General features: G+C 51.9%; 2 protein-coding genes across 2 annotated transcripts in view; both read left to right on the top strand.

The window, feature by feature from the left end:
• LOC124119917 overlaps positions 1–19,560 on the top strand; it is a 26,646-nt gene extending 7,086 nt beyond the window's left edge. The window contains exons 3-6 of the mRNA XM_048382788.1: positions 17,229–17,514; positions 17,724–18,284; positions 18,500–18,627; positions 19,142–19,560. Of these exons, the coding sequence (XP_048238745.1) occupies positions 17,229–17,514; positions 17,724–18,284; positions 18,500–18,627; positions 19,142–19,453 (1,287 nt within the window). The 3' untranslated portion in view covers positions 19,454–19,560. The remainder of the gene's footprint in view (positions 1–17,228; positions 17,515–17,723; positions 18,285–18,499; positions 18,628–19,141) is intronic.
• LOC125372502 lies at positions 19,481–21,334 on the top strand. Its single transcript, XM_048382744.1, has 3 exons — positions 19,481–19,535; positions 19,752–19,835; positions 20,699–21,334. The coding sequence occupies exons 1-3, from the start codon at positions 19,481–19,483 to the stop codon at positions 21,277–21,279; spliced, it is 720 nt and encodes a 239-aa protein (XP_048238701.1). The 3' UTR covers positions 21,280–21,334.

Genomic DNA, 21,334 nt, shown 5'->3' with positions numbered 1-21,334 from the left:
AGCAACTCAGTGGTGGGCGTCTCCGTAAGGGACGGTAGGGTTTCTCATGGTTACTCAGTGTTTGGCCTTTCCGCTGGGGACAGTAGGGGTTTCTCATGGACTACCCATTGGTCTGCATGTCCGCCAGGGACGGTACAGGTTCCCAAAGGCTACACAGTGGTGGGTGTTTCCGCTAGGGACGGTAGGGGCTTCACGTGGCTACTAAATGGTGGGTGTGTCCGCTGGGGACGGAAGGGGTTTCTCATGGCTACTCAGTTGTGGGCGTATCCGCTAGGGACGTTAGGATTTCTCATGGTTACTCAGTAGTGGGTCTGTCCGCTTGGGACAGTAGGAGTTTCTCATGGCTTCTCAGTGGTGAGCGTTGACGCTATGGACGGTAGGGGTTCCAAAGGTTTCACAGTCGTTGGTGTGTCCGCTACAGATGGAAGGGTTTTTTTCATGGCTACTCAGAGGAGGATGTGTCTGCTAGGGACAGTAGGGGTTTCTCATGGCTACTTAGAGGCGGGCGTGTCTACTATGGATGGTATCGGGTTTCCCATGGCTATTCAGTGGTGGGCATCTCCGCTAGGGACGGTAATGGTTAGTCATGGCTGCTCAGTTGTGGGCGTATCCGCTCGGGACGGTAGGGTTTCTCATGGCGACTCACTGTTGGCGTGTCCGCTAGGAACTGTAGGGTTTCTCATGGTTTCTCAGTTTTGGGTGTGTCCGCTTGGGACAGTAGAGGTTTATCATGGCTACTCAGTGGTGGGTGTTTCTGCTAGGGATGGTAGGCGCTTCTTGTGGCTACTCAGTGGTGGGCGTGTCCGCTGTGGACGGTAGGGGTTTCTCATGGCTTCTCAGTGGTGAGCGTTGCCGCTAGGGACGGTAGGGGTTCCAAAGGTTTCACAGTCGTGGGTGTGTCCGCTACGGATGGAAGGGGTTTCTCAGGGCTACTCAGAGGAGGATGTGTCCGCTAGGGCAGTAGGGGTTTCTCATGGCTACTCAGTTGTGGCCCGGGCGTGTCCGCTAGGGACAGTAGGGGTTTCTCATGGCTACTTAGAGGCGGGCGTGTCCGCTATGGGTGGTACTGGTGGGCGTTGCCGCTAGGAACGGTAGGGTTTCTCATGGTTTCTCATTTGTGGGCGTATCCGCTCCGGGCGGTAGGGTTTCTCATGGCTACTCACTGGTGGGCGTGTCCGCTAGGAACGGTAGGGTTTCTCATGGTTTCTCAGTGGTGGGTGTGTCCGCTGGGGACGGTAAGGGTTTCTCATGGCTACTCAGTGGTGGGTGTGTCCGCTTGGAACGGTAGGGGTTTCTCATGGTTTCTCAGTTGTGGGCGTATCCGCTCGGGACGGTAGGGTTTCTCATGGCCACTCACTGGTGGGCGTGTCCGCTAGGAACGGTAGGGTTTCTCATGGTTTCTCAGTGGTGGGTGTGTCCGCTTGGGACGTTAGGGGTTTCTCATGGCTACTCAGTGGTAGGTGTGTCCGCTTGGGACGGTAGGGGTTTCTCATGGTTTTGTCAGTTGTGGGCGTATCCGCTGTGGACGGTAGGGCTTCTAATAGCTACTCACTGGTGGGCGTGTCCGCTAGGAACGGTAGGGTTTCTCATGGTTTCTCAGTGGTGGGTGTGTCCGCTAGGGACGGTAGGGGTTCCAAAGGTTACACAGTGGTGGGTGTGTCCGCTATGGATGGAAGGGAATTCTCATGGGTACTCAGTGGTAGGTGGTTCCACTATGAACAATAATTGTTACTCATAGCAATTCAGTGGTGGATGTGTCCGTTAGGGATGGTAAGGGTTTCTCCTGGCTACTCAGTGGTGGGCGTGTCCTCTAGGGACGGTAGGGTTTCTCATAGCAGCTCAGTTGTGGGCGTCTCCATAAGGGACGGTAGGGTTTCTCATACCAACTCAGTTGTGGGCGTCTCCGTAATGGACGTTTGTGTTTCTCATGGATACTCAATTGTGGGTGTGTCCGCTAGGGACGGTAGGGTTTCTCATGGTAGCTCAGTGGTAGGCGTGTCCGCTATGGACGGTAGGGGTTTCTCATGGCTTCTCAGTGGTGAGCGTTGCCGCTAGGGACGAAAGGGGTTCCAATAGTTACACAGAGGTGGGTGTGTCCGCTACGGATGGAAGGGGTTTCTCATGGCTACTCAGCGGTGGGCGTGTCCGCTAGGGACGGTAGGGGATTCACATGCCTCCTCAGTTGTGGGCGTATCCGCTCGGGACGGTAGGGTTTCTCATGGCGACTCACTGTTGGCGTGTCCGCTAGGAACTGTAGGGTTTCTCATGGTTTCTCAGTTTTGGGTGTGTCCGCTTGGGACAGTAGAGGTTTATCATGGCTACTCAGTGGTGGGTGTTTCTGCTAGGGATGGTAGGCGCTTCTTGTGGCTACTCAGTGGTGGGCGTGTCCGCTGTGGACGGTAGGGGTTTCTCATGGCTTCTCAGTGGTGAGCGTTGCCGCTAGGGACGGTAGGGGTTCCAAAGGTTTCACAGTCGTGGGTGTGTCCGCTACGGATGGAAGGGGTTTCTCAGGGCTACTCAGAGGAGGATGTGTCCGCTAGGGCAGTAGGGGTTTCTCATGGCTACTCAGTTGTGGCCCGGGCGTGTCCGCTAGGGACAGTAGGGGTTTCTCATGGCTACTTAGAGGCGGGCGTGTCCGCTATGGGTGGTATCGGGTTTCCAATGGCTGCTCAGTTGTGGGCGTATCCGCTCGGGACGGTAGGGTTTCTTATGGTTTCTCAGTGGTGGGTGTGTCCGCTGGGGACGGTAAGGGCTTCTCATGGCTACTCAGTGGTGGGTGTGTCCGCTTGGAACGGTAGGGGTTTCTCATGGTTTCTCAGTTGTGGGCGTATCCGCTCGGGACGGTAGGGTTTCTCATGGCCACTCACTGGTGGGCGTGTCCGCTAGGAACGGTAGGGTTTCTCATGGTTTCTCACTGGTGGGTGTGTCCGCTTTGGACGTTAGGGGTTTCTCATGGCTACTCAGTGGTAGGTGTGTCCGCTTGGGACGGTAGGGGTTTCTCATGGTTTTGTCAGTTGTGGGCGTATCCGCTGTGGACGGTAGGGCTTCTAATAGCTACTCACTGGTGGGCGTGTCCGCTAGGAACGGTAGGGTTTCTCATGGTTTCTCAGTGGTGGGTTTGTCCGCTAGGGACGGTAGGGGTTCCAAAGGTTACACAGTGGTGGGTGTGTCCGCTACGGATGGAAGGGGTTTCTCATGGGTACTCAGAGGAGGATGTGTCCGCTAGGGCAGTAGGGGTTTCTCATGGCTACTCAGTTGTGGCCCGGGCGTGTCCGCTAGGGACAGTAGGGGTTTCTCATGGCTACTTAGAGGCGGGCGTGTCCGCTATGGGTGGTATCGGGTTTCCAATGGCTGCTCAGTTGTGGGCGTATCCGCTCGGGACGGTAGGGTTTCTTATGGTTTCTCAGTGGTGGGCGTATCCGCTAGGAACGGTAGGGTTTCTCATGGCTACTCACTGGTGGGCGTTGCCGCTAGGAACGGTAGGGTTTCTCATGGTTTCTCATTTGTGGGCGTATCCGCTCGGGGCGGTAGGGTTTCTCATGGCTACTCACTGGTGGGCGTGTCCGCTAGGAACGGTAGGGTTTCTCATGGTTTCTCAGTGGTGGGTGTGTCCGCTGGGGACGGTAAGGGTTTCTCATGGCTACTCAGTGGTGGATGTGTCCGCTTGGAACGGTAGGGGTTTCTCATGGTTTCTCAGTTGTGGGCGTATCCGCTCGGGACGGTAGGGTTTCTCATGGCCACTCACTGGTGGGCGTGTCCGCTAGGAACGGTAGGGTTTCTCATGGTTTCTCACTGGTGGGTGTGTCCGCTTTGGACGTTAGGGGTTTCTCATGGCTACTCAGTGGTAGGTGTGTCCGCTTGGGACGGTAGGGGTTTCTCATGGTTTTGTCAGTTGTGGGCGTATCCGTTGTGGACGGTAGGGCTTCTAATAGCTACTCACTGGTGGGCGTGTCCGCTAGGAACGGTAGGGTTTCTCATGGTTTCTCAGTGGTGGGTGTGTCCGCTAGGGACGGTAGGGGTTCCAAAGGTTACACAGTGGTGGGTGTGTCCGCTACGGATGGAAGGGGTTTCTCATGGGTACTCAGTGGTAGGTGGTTCCACTATGAACAATAATTGTTACTCATAGCAATTCGGTGGTGGATGTGTCCGTTAGGGATGGTAAGGGTTTCTCCTGGCTACTCAGTGGTGGGCGTGTCCTCTAGGGACGGTAGGGTTTCTCATAGCAACTCAGTTGTGGGCGTCTCCATAAGGGACGGTAGGGTTTCTCATACCAACTCAGTTGTGGGCGTCTCCGTAATGGACGTTTGTGTTTCTCATGGATACTCAGTTGTGGGTGTGTCCGCTAGGGACGGTAGGGTTTCTCATGGTAGCTCAGTGGTAGGCGTGTCCGCTGTGGACGGTCGGGGTTTCTCATGGCTTCTCAGTGGTGAGCGTTGCCGCTAGGGACGAAAGGGGTTCCAATAGTTACACAGAGGTGGGTGTGTCCGCTACGGATGGAAGGGGTTTCTCATGGCTACTCAGCGGTGGGCGTGTCCGCTAGGGACGGTAGGGGATTCACATGCCTCCTCAGTTGTGGGCCTATCCGCTCGGGACGGTAGGGTTTCTCATGGCGACTCACTGTTGGCGTGTCCGCTAGGAACTGTAGGGTTTCTGATGGTTTCTCAGTTTTGGGTGTGTCCGCTTGGAACGGTAGGGGTTTCTCATGGTTTCTCAGTTGTGGGCGTATCCGCTCGGGACGGTAGGGTTTCTCATGGCCATTCACTGGTGGGCGTGTCCGCTAGGAACGGTAGGGTTTCTTAAGCCTACTCTGTTGTGGGCGTGTCCGCTAGGGACGGTAGGGGATTCACATGGCTCCTCAGTTGTGGGTGTGTCCTCTAGGGCGGTTGGGGTTTCTTAAGCCTACTCTGTTGTGGGCGTGTCCGCTAGGGACGGTAGGGGATTCACATGGCTCCTCAGTTGTTGGTGTGTCCTCCAGGGGCGGTTGGGGTTTCATAAGCCTTCTCTGTTGTGGGCGTGTCCTCTAGGGGCGGTTGGGGTTTCTTAAGCCTACTCTGTTGTGGGCGTGTCCACTAGGGACGGTAGGTGTTACTCATTCCTACTCTGTTGTGGGCCTGTCTGCTAGGGACAGAAGGGGTTTCTCATGGCTACTCAGGGGTCTGCTAGGGGTGCTAGGGGTGGTATCGGTTTCTCATTTCTATTCAATGGTGGGCGTGTCCGCTTGGCACGGTAGTGGCTACTCATGGATACTTAGTAGTAGGCGTATCCGCTTAGGACGGTAGGGATTTATCATGGCTACTCAGTGGTGCGCGTGTCCGCTGGGGATGATAGCGGTTTCTCATGGCTACTCAGTGGCGAGCCTTGCCGCTAGGGACGGTAGGGGTTCCTCGTGGCTACTCAGTGATGGGCATGTCCGCTTGGGACGGGACAGGTTCCCAAAGGCTACGCAGTAGTGGATGTGTCCTCTATGGATGGTAGGCACTTCTCGTGACAACTGAGAGGTGGGCGTGTCCGGTAAGGACGGTAGGGGGTTTGTCATGGCAACTCAGTGGTGGGCGTTCCGCTAGGGACGGTAGGTCTTTCGCATGGCTACGCAGTGGTTGGTGTGTCCGCTAGGGATGATAGGGGTTTCTCATGGCTTCTCAGACACGGTAGAGTTTTCTCATAGCTAATCAGTGGTGACGGTGGGGGTTTCGGATGACTTCTCAGTGGCTACTCCGAGGCATATCCGGGAGGGATGGTATCGGGTTTTTCATGGCTGTTCAGTGATGGGCATGTCCGCTCTGGCCGGTAGAGGTTTCCAGAGGCTACGCAGTGGTAAGTGTGTCCTTAGGGACGGTTTGGGTTCCTCATGGCTACTCAGTGGTTGTTGTGTCCGCTAGGGACGGTGGGGGTGACTTATAGCTAATCAGTTGTGGGCGTCTCCGCTAGGGCAGGGGTTTCTCATGGCTCTTCAGTGGTGGGTGTGTCCATTAGGAACAGTAGAGGTTTCTCATTGGTAGGTATGTCCGCTTGGGATGGTATCCTGTTTTTCATGGCTATTCAGTGGTGGGCGCGTCCGTTACGGACGGTAGGGGTTTCTCATGGCTATTCAGTGGTGGGCGTGTCCGTTACGGACGGTAGGGGCCTCTCGTCGCTATTCCGTGGTGGGTTTGTTCGCTCGGGACGGTAGGGGCTTATCGTGGCTAATCAGTGGTTGGTGTTTCCGCTGGAGATGTTAGGGGCTTGTCATGGTTACACAGTGGTGGGCGTGTCCACCAGGGACGGTAGGGGTTTCTCATGACTACTCATTTGTAGGCGTGTCCGCTAGGGATGGTAGGCGCTTATTGTAGCTATTCAGTGGTGGGTGTGTCCGCTATGGATGCTACGGGCTTCTCGTGGCTATTCAGGGGCGGGTGTGTCCGCTAGGGATGGTAGGGGTTTCTCATGGCTATTTACTGGTGGGCTTGTCCGCTAATGACGGTAGGGTTTACTCATAGCTAAACAGTGGTGGGCGTGTCCGCTAGGGACGGTAGGCGCTTCACGTGGCAACTCACTGGTGGGTGTGTCCGCTGTGGACGGAAAGGATTTGTCATGGCTTCTCAGTGGTGGGCATGTCCGCTAGGGATCGTAGGGGTTTCTCATGGCTACCCATTGGTGTTCATGTCCGCTAGGGATGGTAGGGGCTTCTCGTCGCTACTCTGTGGTGGGTGTGTTCGTTCGGGGTTGTTCGACTACAGGGGCTTCTTGTAGCTAATCAGTGGTGTGTGTTTCCTCTAGGGATGGTAGGGGTTTCTCATGGCTACCCATTGGTGTCCATGTCCGCTAGGGATGGTAGGGGTTACTTTTGGCTACTAAGTGGTAGGCATATCATATTCGCGAAGGATGGTATCGGATTTCTCATGGCTATTCATTTGTGGGCGTGTCCGCCAGGGACGGAAGAGGTTACTCATAGCTACTCAGAGGTGCTTGTGTCCGCTAGGGACGCTATAGGTTTATCATTGCTATTCAGTGGTAGGCATGTCCGCTTGGGATGGTATCGGGTTTTCCATGGCTTTTCTGTGGTGGGTTTGCCCGCTTATGACGGTAGGGGTTACTTATAGCTAAACAGTGGTGGTCGTGTCCGCTAGGTACGATTTTGGTTACTCATGGTTACTCAGTGATTGGTGTTTCCGCTAGGGATGATAGGGACTTCTCATGGTTGGCGTGTCCGTTGGGGACGGCTGGGGTTCCTCATTGCTACTCAGTGCTGGTTGAGTCCGCTTTGGACGGTACAGGTTTCCAAAGGCTACGCAGTGATAAGTGTGTCCTTAGGGACGGTATGGGTTTCTCATTGCTACTCAGTGGTGGATTTTTCCGCTAGGGATGGCATCGTGTTTTTCATGGCTATTCAGTGGTGGGCGCGTCGGCTAGGAACGGTAGGGTTTCTACTTGTTACTCACTTTTGGGTGTGTCCGCTGGGGACGGCAGGGGTTTCTCATGGCTTCTGAGTGGTGAGCGTTGCCGGTAGGGACGGTAGGGGTTCTTCGTGGCTACTCACTGGTGGCCGTGTCCGCTAGGGACGGTAGCGGTTATTCATGGCCACACAGTATCCGATAGGGACGGTACAGGCTACCCACAGGTGCTCACTGGTGGCCGTGTATGCTAGGGACGGTAGGGGTTACTCATGGCTACTCAGTGGTGGGCGTGTCCAGTAGGGGCGTTATGGATTTCTCATGGCTACTGAGTGGTGGGCGTTGTCCGCTATGGACGGTTGGGGTTCCTCATGGCTACTCAGTGGTAGGCATGTCCGCTGGGGATGGTATCGGGTTTTTCATGGCTTTTCAGTGGTGTGTTTGCCCGCTTATGACGGTAGGGATTACTCATAGCTAAACAGTGGTGGTCGTGAACGCTAGGTACGATTGGGGTTACTCATGGCTACTCAGTGCTGGGTGTTTCCGCTAGGGATGATAGGGACTTCTCATGGCTACACAGTGGTTGGCTGGTCCGCTTGGGACGGTAGGGATTTCTCATGGCCTCTCAGTGGTGAGTGTGTCCGCTACGGATCGTTTCGGGTTTCTCCTGGCTATTCTTTGGTGGGCGTGTCCTCTAGGGACGGTAGTGGTTACTCGTGGCTTCTCAGTGGTGGGTATGTCCGCTAGGGGCGGAACTGTTTCTCATAGCAACTCAGTTGTGGGCATCTCCGTTAAGGGACGGTAGTGGTTACTCATGACTAACCAGTGGTGGGCGTGTCCGCTAGTGACGGAAGGATTTCTCATAGCAACTCAGTTGTTGGCGTCTCCGTAAGGGACGGAAGGGGTTACTCATAGAAACTCAATTGTGGGCGTATCCGCTGTGGACGGTAGGGGTTTCTTATGGCTACCCATTGGTGCTATGTCCGCTAGGGATGGTAGGGACTTCTCATGGCTACACAGTGGTAGGCGTGTCCGCTTTGGACGGTAGGGATTCCTCGTGGCTTCTCAGTGGTGGGTGTGTCCGCTACGGATCGTTTCGAGTTTCTCATGGCTACATAGTGGTGGGCGTGTCCTGCTTCGGACGGTAGGGATTCCTCGACGCTTCTTAGTGGTGGGTATGTCCGCTACGGATAGTTTCGGGTTTCTCAGGGCTATTCATTTGTTGGCGTGTCCGCTAGCGACGGTAGTGGTCACTCATGGCTAACCAGTGGTGGGCGTGTCCGCTGGGGACGGTAGTGGTTACTCATGGGTCACCAGTGGTGGGCGTGTCCGCTGGCGACAGTAAGAACTTCACGTGGTTTCTCAGTGGTGGGTGTGTCCGCTGTGGACGGTAGGGGTTCGTCATGTCTTCTGAGTGGTGGGCATGTCCGCTAGGGACGGAAGGGTTTCTCATAGCAACTCAGTTGTGGGCGTCTCCGTTAAGGGCGGAAGGGGTTACTCATGGCTAATCACTGAGATACCATGCCGCAGTTTAACATGAATACCCCACTCAGACACAGTATACTGACTCCGAGCCGACCAGTCCTTGTTTTAGCCCCTTAATGCCGAGCGCCAGACAGGGTAACAACAATTACAATCTTTTAACGGTCTCCGTTAAGGGCGGAAGGGGTACTCAGTGGTAGGCATATCCGCGAAGGATTGTATTTGGTTTCTAATGGCTATTCAGTGGTGGGCGAATCCGCTTGGGACGGTAAGGGATTTCTCGTGGCTTCTCAGTGGTGGGTGTGTCCGCTGTGGACGGTAGGGGTTTGTCATGGCTTCTGAGTGGTGGGCATGTCCGCTAGGGACGGAAGGGTTTCTCAAAGCAACTCAGTTGTGGGCGTCTCCGTTAAGGGCGGAAGGGGTTACTCATGGCTACTCAGTGGTGGGCATATCCGCGAAGGATGGTATTGGGTTTCTAATGGCTATTCAGTGGTGGGCGAATCCGCTTGGGACGGTAAGGGATTTCTCGTGGCTTCTCAGTGGTGGGTGTGTCCGCTACGGATCGTTTCGGGTTTCTCATGGCTATTCATTGGTTTGCCTGTCCACTAGGGACGTTAGTGGTTACTCATGGCTAACCAGTGGTGGGCGTGTCCGCTAGGGACGGAAGGATTTCTCATAGCAACTCAGTTGTTGGCGTCTCTGTAAGGGACGGAAGGGGTTACTCATAGAAACTCAATTGTGGGCGTATCCGCTACGGATCGTTTCGGGTTTCTCATGGCTATTCATTGGTTTGCGTGTCCTCTAGGGACGGTAGTGGTTACTCATGGCTAACCAGTGATGGGCGTGTCCGCTAGGGACGGTAGGGGTTTCTTAAGGCTACTCATTTGTGTTCATGTCCGCTAGGGATGGTAGGGACTTCTCATGGCTACACAGTGGTAGGCGTGTCCGCTTTGGACGGTAGGGATGCCTCGTGGCTTCTCAATGGTGGGTTTGTCCGCTAGGGGCGGAAGGGTTTCTCATAGCAACTCAGTTGTGGGTGTCTCCGTTAAGGGCGGAAGGGGTTACTCATGGCTACTCAGTGGTAGGCATATCCGCGAAGGATGGTATTGGGTTTCTAATGGCTATTCATTGGTAGGCGAATCCGCTGGGGACTGTGGGGGCTTCTCATTGCTAGTCAGTTGTGGGTGTGTCCGCTACGGATCGTTTCGGGTTTCTCATGGCTATTCATTGGTTTGCGTGTCCTCTAGGGACGGTAGTGGTTACTGATGGCTAACCAGTGGTGGGCGTGTCCGCTAGGGACGGTAGGGGTTTCTTAAGGCTACTCATTTGTGTTCATGTCCGCTAGGGATGGTAGGGACTTCTCATGGCTACACAGTGGTAGGCCTGTCCGCTTCGGGCGGTAGGGATTCCTCGTTGCTTCACAGTGGTGCGTATGTCCGCTACGGATCGTTTCGGGTATCTCATGGCTACATAGTGGTGGGCGTGTCCGCTTCGGACGGTAGGGATGCCTCGTGGCTTCTCAATGGTGGGTATGTCCGCTAGGGGCGGAAGGGTTTCTCATAGCAACTCAGTTGTGGGTGTCTCCGTTAAGGGCGGAAGGGGTTACTCATGGCTACTCAGTGGTAGGCATATCCGCGAAGGATGGTATTGGGTTTCTAATGGCTATTCAGTGGGTGGCGAATCCGCTGGGGACTGTGGGGGCTTCTCATTGCTAGTCAGTTGTGGGTGTGTCCGCTACGGATCGTTTCGGGTTTCTCATGGCTATTCATTGGTTTGCCTGTCCACTAGGGACGTTAGTGGTTACTCATGGCTAACCAGTGGTGGGCGTGTCCGCTAGTGACGGAAGGATTTCTCATAGCAACTCAGTTGTTGGCGTCTCTGTAAGGGACGGAAGGGGTAACTCATAGAAACTCAATTGTGGGCGTATCCGCTAGGGACGGTAGGGGTTTCTTATGGCTACCCATTGGTGCGTATGTCCGCCAGGGATGGTAGGGACTTCTCATGGCTACACGCTTCGGACGGTAGGGATTCCTCGTGGCTGCTCAGTGGTGGGTGTGTCCGCTACGGATCGTTTCGGGTTTCTCATGGATACAGAGTGGTGGGCGTGTCCGCTAGGGACGGTAGGGGTTACTCATGGCTACTCAGTGGTGGGCGTGTCCGGTAGGGGCGTTATGGGTTTTCTCATGGCTACTCATTGGTGGGTGTGTCCACTAGGAACAGTCGGGATTTCTCATGGCTACTCAGTGATAGGCATATCATATCTGCGAAGGATGGTATTGGGTTTTTCATGGCTTTTCAGTGGTGGGTTTGCCCGCTTATGACGGAAGGGGTTACTCATGGCTGCTCAGTGGTGGGTGTTTCCGCTTTGGATGATAGGGACTTCTCATGGCTACACACTGGTTGGCGTGTTCGCTTGGGACGGTATGGATTTCTCGTGGCTTCTCAGTGGTTGGTGTGTCCTCTACGGATCGTTTCCGCTAGGGACGGTAGTGGTTAGTCATGGCTAACCAGTGATGGGCGTGTCCGCTGGCGACGGGAGTGGTTACTCATGGCTCACTAGTGGTGTGCGTGTCCGCTGGCGACAGTAAGAACTTCACGTGGCTTCTCAGTGGAGGGTGTGTCCGTGGTGGACGGTAGGGGTTTGTCATGGCTTCTGAGTGGTGGGCATCTCAGCTAGGGACGGAAGGGTTTCTCATAGCAACTCAGTTGTGGGCGTCTTCGTAAGGGACAGGAAGGGTTTTTTCATTGCTACTCAGTGGTAGGCATAATTGCGAAGGATGGTATCGGGTTTCTAATGGCTATTCAGTGGTTGGCGAATCCGCTCGGGACTGTTGGGGCTTCTCATTGCTAGTCAGTTGTGGGTGTGTCCGCTACGGATCGTTTCGGGTTTCTCATGGCTATTCATTGGTTTGCGCGTCCTCTAGGGACGGTAGTGGTTACTCATGGCTAACCAGTGGTGGGTGTGTCCGCTGTGGACGGAAGGGGTTTGTCATGGCTTCTGAGTGGTGGGCATCTCAGCTGGGGACGGAAGGGTTTCTCATAGCAACTCAGTTGTGGGCGTCTCCGTAAGGGACGGAAGGGTTTTTTCATGGCTACTCAGTGGTTGGCGAATCCGCTCGGGACTGTGGTGGACTCATGCCTCCTCAGCTATTCAGTGGCGGATGTGTCCGTTAGGGGTGGTATCGGGTTTTTAATGGTTTTTCAGTTGTGAGCGTCTCCGCTAGGGGTGGTATCGGGTTTATAATGGCTTTTCAGTTGTTGGCGTGTCCGCTAGGGACGGTAGGAGTTTTTCATGGATCCTCAGTGGTGGGTGTGTCCACTAGGAACAGTAAGGGCTTCTCATAGCTACTCAGTGGTAGGCATGTCCGCTAGGGATGGCATCGGGTTTTTCATGGCTATTCTGAGACAGGTTTGCCGCAAATGACGGTAGGGGTTACTCATAGCTAAACAGTGGTGGTCATGTCCGCTAGGGACGGCAGGGGTTACTCATGGCTACTCAGTGATGGGCATGTTCGCTGGGGACGGTAGGGACTTCTCGTGGCTATTCAGTGGCGGATGTGTCCGTTAGGGGTGGTATCGGGTTTTTAATGGCTTTTCAGTTGTTGGCGTGTCCGCTAGGGACGGTAGGAGTTTCTCATGGATCCTCAGTGGTGGATGTGTCCACTAGGAACAGTAGGGGCTTCTCATAGCTATTCAGTGGTAGGCATGTCCGCTTGGGATGGTATCGGGTTTTCCATGGCTTTTCTGTGGTGGGTTTGCCCGCTTATGACGGTAGGGGTTACTTATAGCTAAACAGTGGTGGTCGTGTCCGCTAGGTACGATTTTGGTTACTCATGGTTACTCAGTGATTGGTGTTTCCGCTAGGGATGATAGGGACTTCTCATGGTTGGCGTGTCCGTTGGGGACGGCTGGGGTTCCTCATTGCTACTCAGTGCTGGTTGAGTCCGCTTTGGACGGTACAGGTTTCCAAAGGCTACGCAGTGATAAGTGTGTCCTTAGGGACGGTATGGGCTTCTCATTGCTACTCAGTGGTGGATGTGTCCGCTAGGGATGGCATCGTGTTTTTCATGGCTATTCAGTGGTGGGCGCGTCGGCTAGGAACGGTAGGGTTTCTACTTGTTACTCACTTTTGGGTGTGTCCGCTGGGGACGGCAGGGGTTTCTCATGGCTTCTGAGTGGTGAGCGTTGCCGGTAGGGACGGTAGGGGTTCTTCGTGGCTACTCACTGGTGGCCGTGTCCGCTAGGGACGGTAGCGGTTATTCATGGCCACACAGTATCCGATAGGGACGGTACAGGCTACCCACAGGTGCTCAGTGGTGGGCGTGTATGCTAGGGACGGTTGGGGTTACTCATGGCTACTCAGTGGTGGGCGTGTCCAGTAGGGGCGTTGTGGATTTCTCATGGCTACTGAGTGGTGGGCGTTGTCCGCTATGGACGGTTGGGGTTCCTCATGGCTACTCAGTGGTAGGCATGTCCGCTGGGGATGGTATCGGGTTTTTCATGGCTTTTCAGTGGTGTGTTTGCCCGCTTATGACGGTAGGGGTTACTCATAGCTAAACAGTGGTGGTCGTGAACGCTAGGTACGATTGGGGTTACTCATGGCTACTCAGTGCTGGGTGTTTCCGCTAGGGATGATAGGGACTTCTCATGGCTACACAGTGGTTGGCATGTCCGCTTGGGACGGTAGGGATTTCTCATAGCCTCTCAGTGGTGAGTGTGTCCGCTACGGATCGTTTCGGGTTTCTCCTGGCTATTCTTTGGTGGGCGTGTCCTCTAGGGACGGGAGTGGTTACTCGTGGCTTCTCAGTGGTGGGTATGTCCGCTAGGGGCGGAACTGTTTCTCATGGCAACTCAGTTGTGGGCATCTCCGTTAAGGGACGTTAGTGGTTACTCATGACTAACCAGTGGTGGGCGTGTCCGCTAGTGACGGAAGGATTTCTCATAGCAACTCAGTTGTTGGCGTCTCCGTAAGGAACGGAAGGGTTACTCATAGAAACTCAATTGTGGGCGTATCCGCTGTGGACGGTAGGGGTTTCTTATGGCTACCCATTGGTGCTATGTCCGCTAGGGATGGTAGGGACTTCTCATGGCTACACAGTGGTAGGCGTGTCGGCTTTGGACGGTAAGGATTCATCGTGGCTTCTCAGTGGTGGGTGTGTCCGCTACGGATCGTTTCGGGTTTCTCATGGCTACATAGTGGTGGGCGTGTCCTGCTTCGGACGGTAGGGATTCCTCGACGCTTCTTAGTGGTGGGTATGTCCGCTACGGATAGTTTCGGGTTTCTCAGGGCTATTCATTTGTTGGCGTGTCCGCTAGCGACGGTAGTGGTCACTCATGGCTAACCAGTGGTGGGCGTGTCCGCTGGGGACGGGAGTGGTTACTCATGGGTCACCAGTGGTGGGCGTGTCCGCTGGCGACAGTGAGAATTTCACGTGGCTTCTCAGTGGTGGGTGTGTCCGCTGTGGACGGTAGGGGTTTGTCATGGCTTCTGAGTGGTGGGCATGTCCGCTAGGGACGGAAGGGTTTCTCATAGCAACTCAGTTGTGGGCGTCTCCGTTAAGGGCGGAAGGGGTTACTCATGGCTACTCAGTGGTAGGCATATCCGCGTAGGATGGTATCGGGTTTCTAATGGCTATTCAGTGGTGGGCGAATCCGCTTGGGACGGTAAGGGATTTCTCGTGGCTTCTCAGTGGTGGGTATGTCCGCTAGAGGTGGAAGGGTTTCTCATAGCAACTCAGTTGTGGGCGTCTCCGTTAAGGTGAGGTGAGGTGAAATTGGGTTTAACGTCGCGTCCAAGATTATTGCACTTATATAGCGACGTGCATGCACGTGTATGTGTGTGTGTGGCTGCTTGTACTAGTCCGGACTGATGCCGATTTTTAGTGCTAGCTCACTGAGATACGATGCCGCAGTTTAACATGAATACCCCACTCAGACACAGTATACTGACTCCGAGCCGACCAGTCCTTGTTTTAGCCCCTTAATGCCGAGCGCCAGACAGGGTAACAACAATTACAATCTTTTAACGGTCTCCGTTAAGGGCGGAAGGGGTACTCAGTGGTAGACATATCCGCGAAGGATGGTATTGGGTTTCTAATGGCTATTCAGTGGTGGGCGAATCCGCTTGGGACGGTAAGGGATTTCTCGTGGCTTCTCAGTGGTGGGTGTGTCCGCTACGGATCGTTTCGGGTTTCTCATGGCTATTCATTGGTTTGCCTGTCCACTAGGGACGTTAGTGGTTACTCATGGCTAACCAGTGGTGGGCGTGTCCGCTAGTGACGGAAGGATTTCTCATAGCAACTCAGTTGTTGGCGTCTCCGTAAGGGACGGAAGGGTTTCTCATAGCAACTCAGTTGTGGGCGTCTCCGTAAGGGACGGAAGGGTTTTTTCATGGCTACTCAGTGGTTGGCGAATCCGCTCGGGACTGTGGTGGACTCATGCCTCCTCAGCTATTCAGTGGCGGATGTGTCCGTTAGGGGTGGTATCGGGTTTTTAATGGTTTTTCAGTTGTGAGCGTCTCCGCTAGGGGTGGTATCGGGTTTTTAATGGCTTTTCAGTTGTTGGCGTGTCCGCTAGGGACGGTAGGAGTTTTTCATGGATCCTCAGTGGTGGGTGTGTCCACTAGGAACAGTAAGGGCTTCTCATAGCTACTCAGTGGTAGGCATGTCCGCTAGGGATGGCATCGGGTTTTTCATGGCTATTCTGAGACAGGTTTGCCGCAAATGACGGTAGGGGTTACTCATAGCTAAACAGTGGTGGTCATGTCCGCTAGGGACGGCAGGGGTTACTCATGGCTACTCAGTGATGGGCATGTTCGCTGGGGACGGTAGGGACTTCTCGTGGCTATTCAGTGGCGGATGTGTCCGTTAGGGGTGGTATCGGGTTTTTAATGGCTTTTCAGTTGTTGGCGTGTCCGCTAGGGACGGTAGGAGTTTCTCATGGATCCTCAGTGGTGGATGTGTCCACTAGGAACAGTAGGGGCTTCTCATAGCTACTCAGTGGTAGGCATGTCCGCTAGGGATGGCATCGAGTTTTTCATGGCTATTCTGAGACAGGTTTGTCCGCTAATGACGGTAGGGGTTACTCATGGCTACTCAGTGGTGGATGCGTCAGCTCGGAACGTATGGGATTTTTCATGGCTGCTCAGTGGTGGGCGTGTCCACTAGGGACGGTAGGGGTTTCCCATGGTTACTTAGTGGTCTGTGTGTCCGCTAGTGATGGTAGGGGTTTCTCATGGCTACTCAGTTGTGGGCGTGTCTATTAGGGACGGTATGGGTTTCTCATGGCTACTCAGTTGTGGGCCTGTCCGCTTGAGACGGTAAGTTTCTCAATGGAACTCCGTCGTGGGCGTGTCTACTAAGGATGGTACGGGTTTCTCATGGCTACCCTGTGGTGGGCGTTATTACTGGGGACGGTAGGGTTTTCCCACTATGATAAAAACTGCAAATTTAGACCAGATTCAGAACCTGTATACAAGTCCGCTGAAGTCGAACTTAGTGTTCTCAGTGGTGGGAGTGTCCCGCTAAGGACGGTAGGGGTTGATCATGGCTACTCAGTTGTGGGCGTGTCCTCTAGGGACGGTAGGGGTTTCTCAGAGCTACTCAGTTGTGTGCGTGTCCATTAGGGGCGGTAGGGTTTTTATCATGGCTACTCGCTGGTTGGCGTGTTCACTACGGACTGTAGTGGATTCTCATTGCTACTCAGTGGTGGGCTTTTCCATTGGGTACTGAAGCGGTTTCTCATGGCTACTTACTGGTGGGTGCGTCCGCTGGTTACTCAGTTGTGGGCGTGTCCACAATAAACGATAGGGGTTTCTCATAGCAACTCAGTTGTGGGCGTGTCCGCTAGGGACGGTGAAGTTTCTCATGGGAACAGAGCTGTTGGCGTTTCCACTATGGATGGTAGGAGATTATCATGGCTACTCGGTGATGGGCGTGTCCGCTAGGGACGGAAGGGATTTCTCATTGCTACTCAGTGATTGGCGTGTCCGTTAGAGACGATAGGGGTTTCTCATGACTATTTAGTTGTGGGAGAGTCCGCTAGGGACAGTAGGGGTTTCTCATGGCCATTCAGGTGTGGGTGTGCCCACAAGGGAAGTAATCATGAGGGTCCAGTTTGGTTGAAATGTCCTGAACATTTAATTGGCATTTTTAGAAGTTGGTAAGCAAAAGCAAAAGCAAGATACTTTATGGATGTCAATGTCTTAACTCTTTTGACAATCGTATAAGGATCTACACCAAATAATCACATCATAATAGAATGAAGAAATAATCGATACAATATCTTGTTTGAAACAGTAATATAAATTTATATATCATTTTACAGTGTAACTTTGTTACTGTTCTACATGCATAACACATGCTATCCCTGATACAGATTGATGAAAGCAAGTTCCTGGAGACGAAGACCTGTCCCTCGTCCATAGTGGCTGAGTGTAACAAAGCTAAATCAGCCTTCAATATCGACTGGCGCACCACATCCTGGTCAGACCTGAGGAAGCCTCTGTACTCCGGGCTGGCAGCGGCTCTCTACATAAAGAAGTATCAAAGCGGCAGCCCTCCCGGTGACGTCACCAGTCAAGCCTCGTTCTGGGCCTTAAAGCTGAGACCGAGTTACAACCAGTCTGTATTCATTACTAAGGCCAGAGCAATGAAAGGAATTGGTATGGTATTAACTTATTATATGGTTTTATTAAATGTTGACATGCAGGGCTCCGTTCTGCAAAGCTTCCGTAGCACTAAGGTGATCACAACTCTCAAACTTTAACATAGACGTTAACACTCGTAGCTAAGATTACTTTTTGGAACCTTGCCCAGATGTTTACAGACTATACATGAAGAAAATTTCATTGATACATTTGTGTTTCACCAGGTTGCAAGACTCAGCTTGACCTTGCATTCATCCTGGACGGTTCTGGGAGCGTAAGCACAAGTGACTTCAATCGCATGATCAAGTTCGTGGAAAATGTGACGAAAAAACTAGACATATCGAAAGATGAGGTAAAAGTGTCTACTGTGGAATATGGTTCCTCAGTTGGGGATGACATTGAATTCAAAGACTTTGCATCCAAAAGCAGCCTGGTGTCTGCCATAGCTAAAATCAGAAAGAGTGACAGTGGCACCAACACAGCTGCAGCCATCCTCCACACTGTCAACGTCCTGTTCAGACCAGCAGCAGGTGCGCGGCCAAATGCCAAGCGTGTAGCGATCCTTATGACTGACGGCCATTCAAACGATAAAAACTTTACAATCAACGCTGCTAAGAAGGCTAAAGGTGCAGGTATTACCATGATATCTGTCGGTATAGGAAACGCTGATGTGGCTGAGTTGAGGGGCGTGGCCACAGATCCCTACTGTACCCACGTGATCATGCTCAACAGCTTCAGGGAGATTGACAGTCTCCTGTACCAACTGAAGGAAAGTTCCTGTGGAGGTAGGTAGTTGTTAAAAACCAAAATGGGAGGATTAGGAACAGTGTAGTAACAAAATCTAACAAAAGCTATAACTATGCTTGCGATAAGCCAATATTCCAAAAAATGATGAGGGGAAAGTCCGTCTGACATCATGATTCCATTTTGTTCATATTGTGAAACGACAGACCTAATACATTGCAAACACTCAATGTTTAATAGTCATTGGTTTCCTCAGCCCTGACTGCAGTGGAGGTGAACAAGACCATCAACACACAACTTCCCGTAAACGAGACTGTGGAGGACGCATTTGAATTTAAGGACGATAACACCACAACACCCGACCCGGGCAAAGAAAAAGCAGTGGTAAGTAGCAGCGACTGTAGACTGTTCCCGTACAGTTTGTACAATTAGAAATCTGCCGGAAGTCGGTTCTTCAATGCCTAATCTGATGCCATCGTCAGTGCGTACATCTTATCGTCCTTCACTACTCTGCTGTGTAATTCCGAAGTGTGTAAACTTTCAGACCGATAATCAAATGTGGTCGTTTATCCTTGGATTCTAAACCCAAGGCTGTGGTGGCAGCAATGACCTCAGTGATGATTACCACCCTCATTGCTTGAGTCGTTGGTTAAGGAACTACACCAAAGTGACCCAATGTATTGACGGGTGATGGAAATTATTGTCTACAAACACATGTAGCATTGACGACGATTTCATAGTTAAGTTTGATAGTCCTGTTCTTCAGTATCTGTCTTCTAGTTTCACCCACGTCATATTCTGCACTGTCAGTACAAATTCGTTCTCCTGGGTTAATGACAACTTCATAATCTATGTTTCCTCGTGCCCCCAGTAACTCACCCTTATTGTTACTACACAGGTGGGCGAGGTGGTGTGTGGCACTCTCAAAATGTACGCTTCCTACACCATTCGTCGTCCAGGCCCTGCCTACCATGACATCAAAGAGACTGCAAGTGATGGCAAACCTGGCGTCATCTTCTTTAACAAGACGATGAAGGGGAGACAACTGTACATTACTGTCATTGGAACTCGGTTGTCTGTATCAGTTGCCCAGTTGGCTTCGTGTGTCAACGCCAGTTTCAGCGTGCGGATTTCCCAGCAACCAACAAGTGGGTCACCTTCAGGGTTAGAGAAGGACGAAAGGGACAAGATCTTATCCACCAAAATCTAGATATTTTACATAAACCATCAGTCCGAAATGAAGAACGGGATATTTGGATTTTACAAACGTTATCGGCTCCTGAGTAGCGGAAGTAACCTGATTTGACACATGGAATAAGATATTTTGTTAAAGACACAATCGCTTCTACCTACGTTGTAGGCATTCTGCATTGTTTGCCAGAGGGATTAGTGTCTAAATGTCTTTATAGACTTCGTCGGGCAGTTAATGGTCTTCTGCAAATGACAATGCCCTGAAATATAGAGTTACCTTTATAGCAATATTTCTCTACATTGTTTTGTCCCTACAGATGCCCAGGTAATCTGTAAGGAAGGCGGGAAGGAAAGGCCGTGCTCCAAGAAGGACTTGGAGGATAACGGATACAACTGTGATGGTGCGTTTTTATTAAATTTTGGACGTTTACACAAATCATCTAACGTTTAGCAGGTGGTACATATGACTCATATTTCTCTTCATAGATAAAGCAATCAGCTCATGCCGTATTTGCTCATAATTATTATGTTGATTCTTATGACTTTGTTTCATCTCCCATTTGAGTGATATATCTTTACATAACTCAGTATATAACTCAGTATATAACTCAAAATATAACTCAGTATACAACTCAGTATATAAATAAGTACATAACTCTGTGTATAACTCAATATATAACTCAGAATATAACTCAATATATCACTCAGTATATAACTCAGTATATAACTCAGTGTTTAACTCAATATATAACTCAGTATATAACTCAGTGTATAACTCAATATAAAACTCAGAATATAACTCAATATATCACTCAGTATATAACTCAGTATATAACTCAGTGTTTAACTCAATATATAACTCAGTATATAACTCAGTGTATAACTCAATATAAAACTCAGAATATAACTCAATATATCACTCAGTATATAACTCAGTATATAACTCAGTGTATAACTCAATATATAACTCAATATATAACTCAGTATATAACTTAGTATATAACTCAATATATCACTCAGTATATAACTCAGTATATAACTCAGTATATAACTCAGTATATAACTTAGTATAAAACGCAGTGTGTAACTCAATCACATGACGTCGTTAATGATACTTCTTGTCTGTGTAGGAGGGATATTTACAAGAGTTTATGTGTTTCAGATACATTCTACAATGTTACCAACCTTTGTTCATCACATGACGTCGTTAATGATACTTCTTGTCTGTGTAGGAGGGGTATTTACAAGAGTTTATGTGTTTCAGATACATTCTACAATGTTACCAACCCTTGTTCCCCTGGCAACGCCTGTGACCACGCCCACACCTCTGACTCCACCAAGTTCATCCGGTGCGACCTCAAGGGCAACATGTACGTCACCCAATGTCCCGGCAAAGCCCACTACAACCCTGACACAATCAGCTGTGGGTCGGAACCAGTCGAGGGAGGGATCTCCTGCAATGTCACCAATCCATGCACTCCTGCAAATATTGCCAAGCATCGATTCGACTTCCCCTACCCGCCAAACCCGTCCAGGTACATCCGGTGTGATGCATTTGGGAAACTGTGGATGAGGGATTGTCCCAGCGGCACAGTGTGGGATGACGCCAGGAGATCGTGTACTGGCCAATCTGGGGTGAAACCATCCGCCCTCGGAACCTCCACCCCCTCCATCTCCCAAGTCACCCCTGTCTCCACCGGCTGCAACGGCAACAACAACGGCGCACTGCTCCCCCACGCTGACCCAACTAAGTACATCCTCTGCAACCACGGTACGGAGGTGGTGATGTCCTGTCCTCCGTCACTCAAGTTTGACGTCAGCATCAAGCGCTGCAACTATCGCTAGCGGTCGCATTGTACCGGCACGTGTCACGTACTGAACGGAATAAAATGACAGTGGC

This window comes from Haliotis rufescens, unplaced genomic scaffold, assembly GCF_023055435.1.
Source record: "Haliotis rufescens isolate VD_foot unplaced genomic scaffold, xgHalRufe1.0.p SCAF_41, whole genome shotgun sequence".
In the NCBI taxonomy this organism is placed as follows: domain Eukaryota; kingdom Metazoa; phylum Mollusca; class Gastropoda; order Lepetellida; family Haliotidae; genus Haliotis; species Haliotis rufescens.
This window is presented reverse-complemented; position numbering and strand designations above follow the sequence as displayed.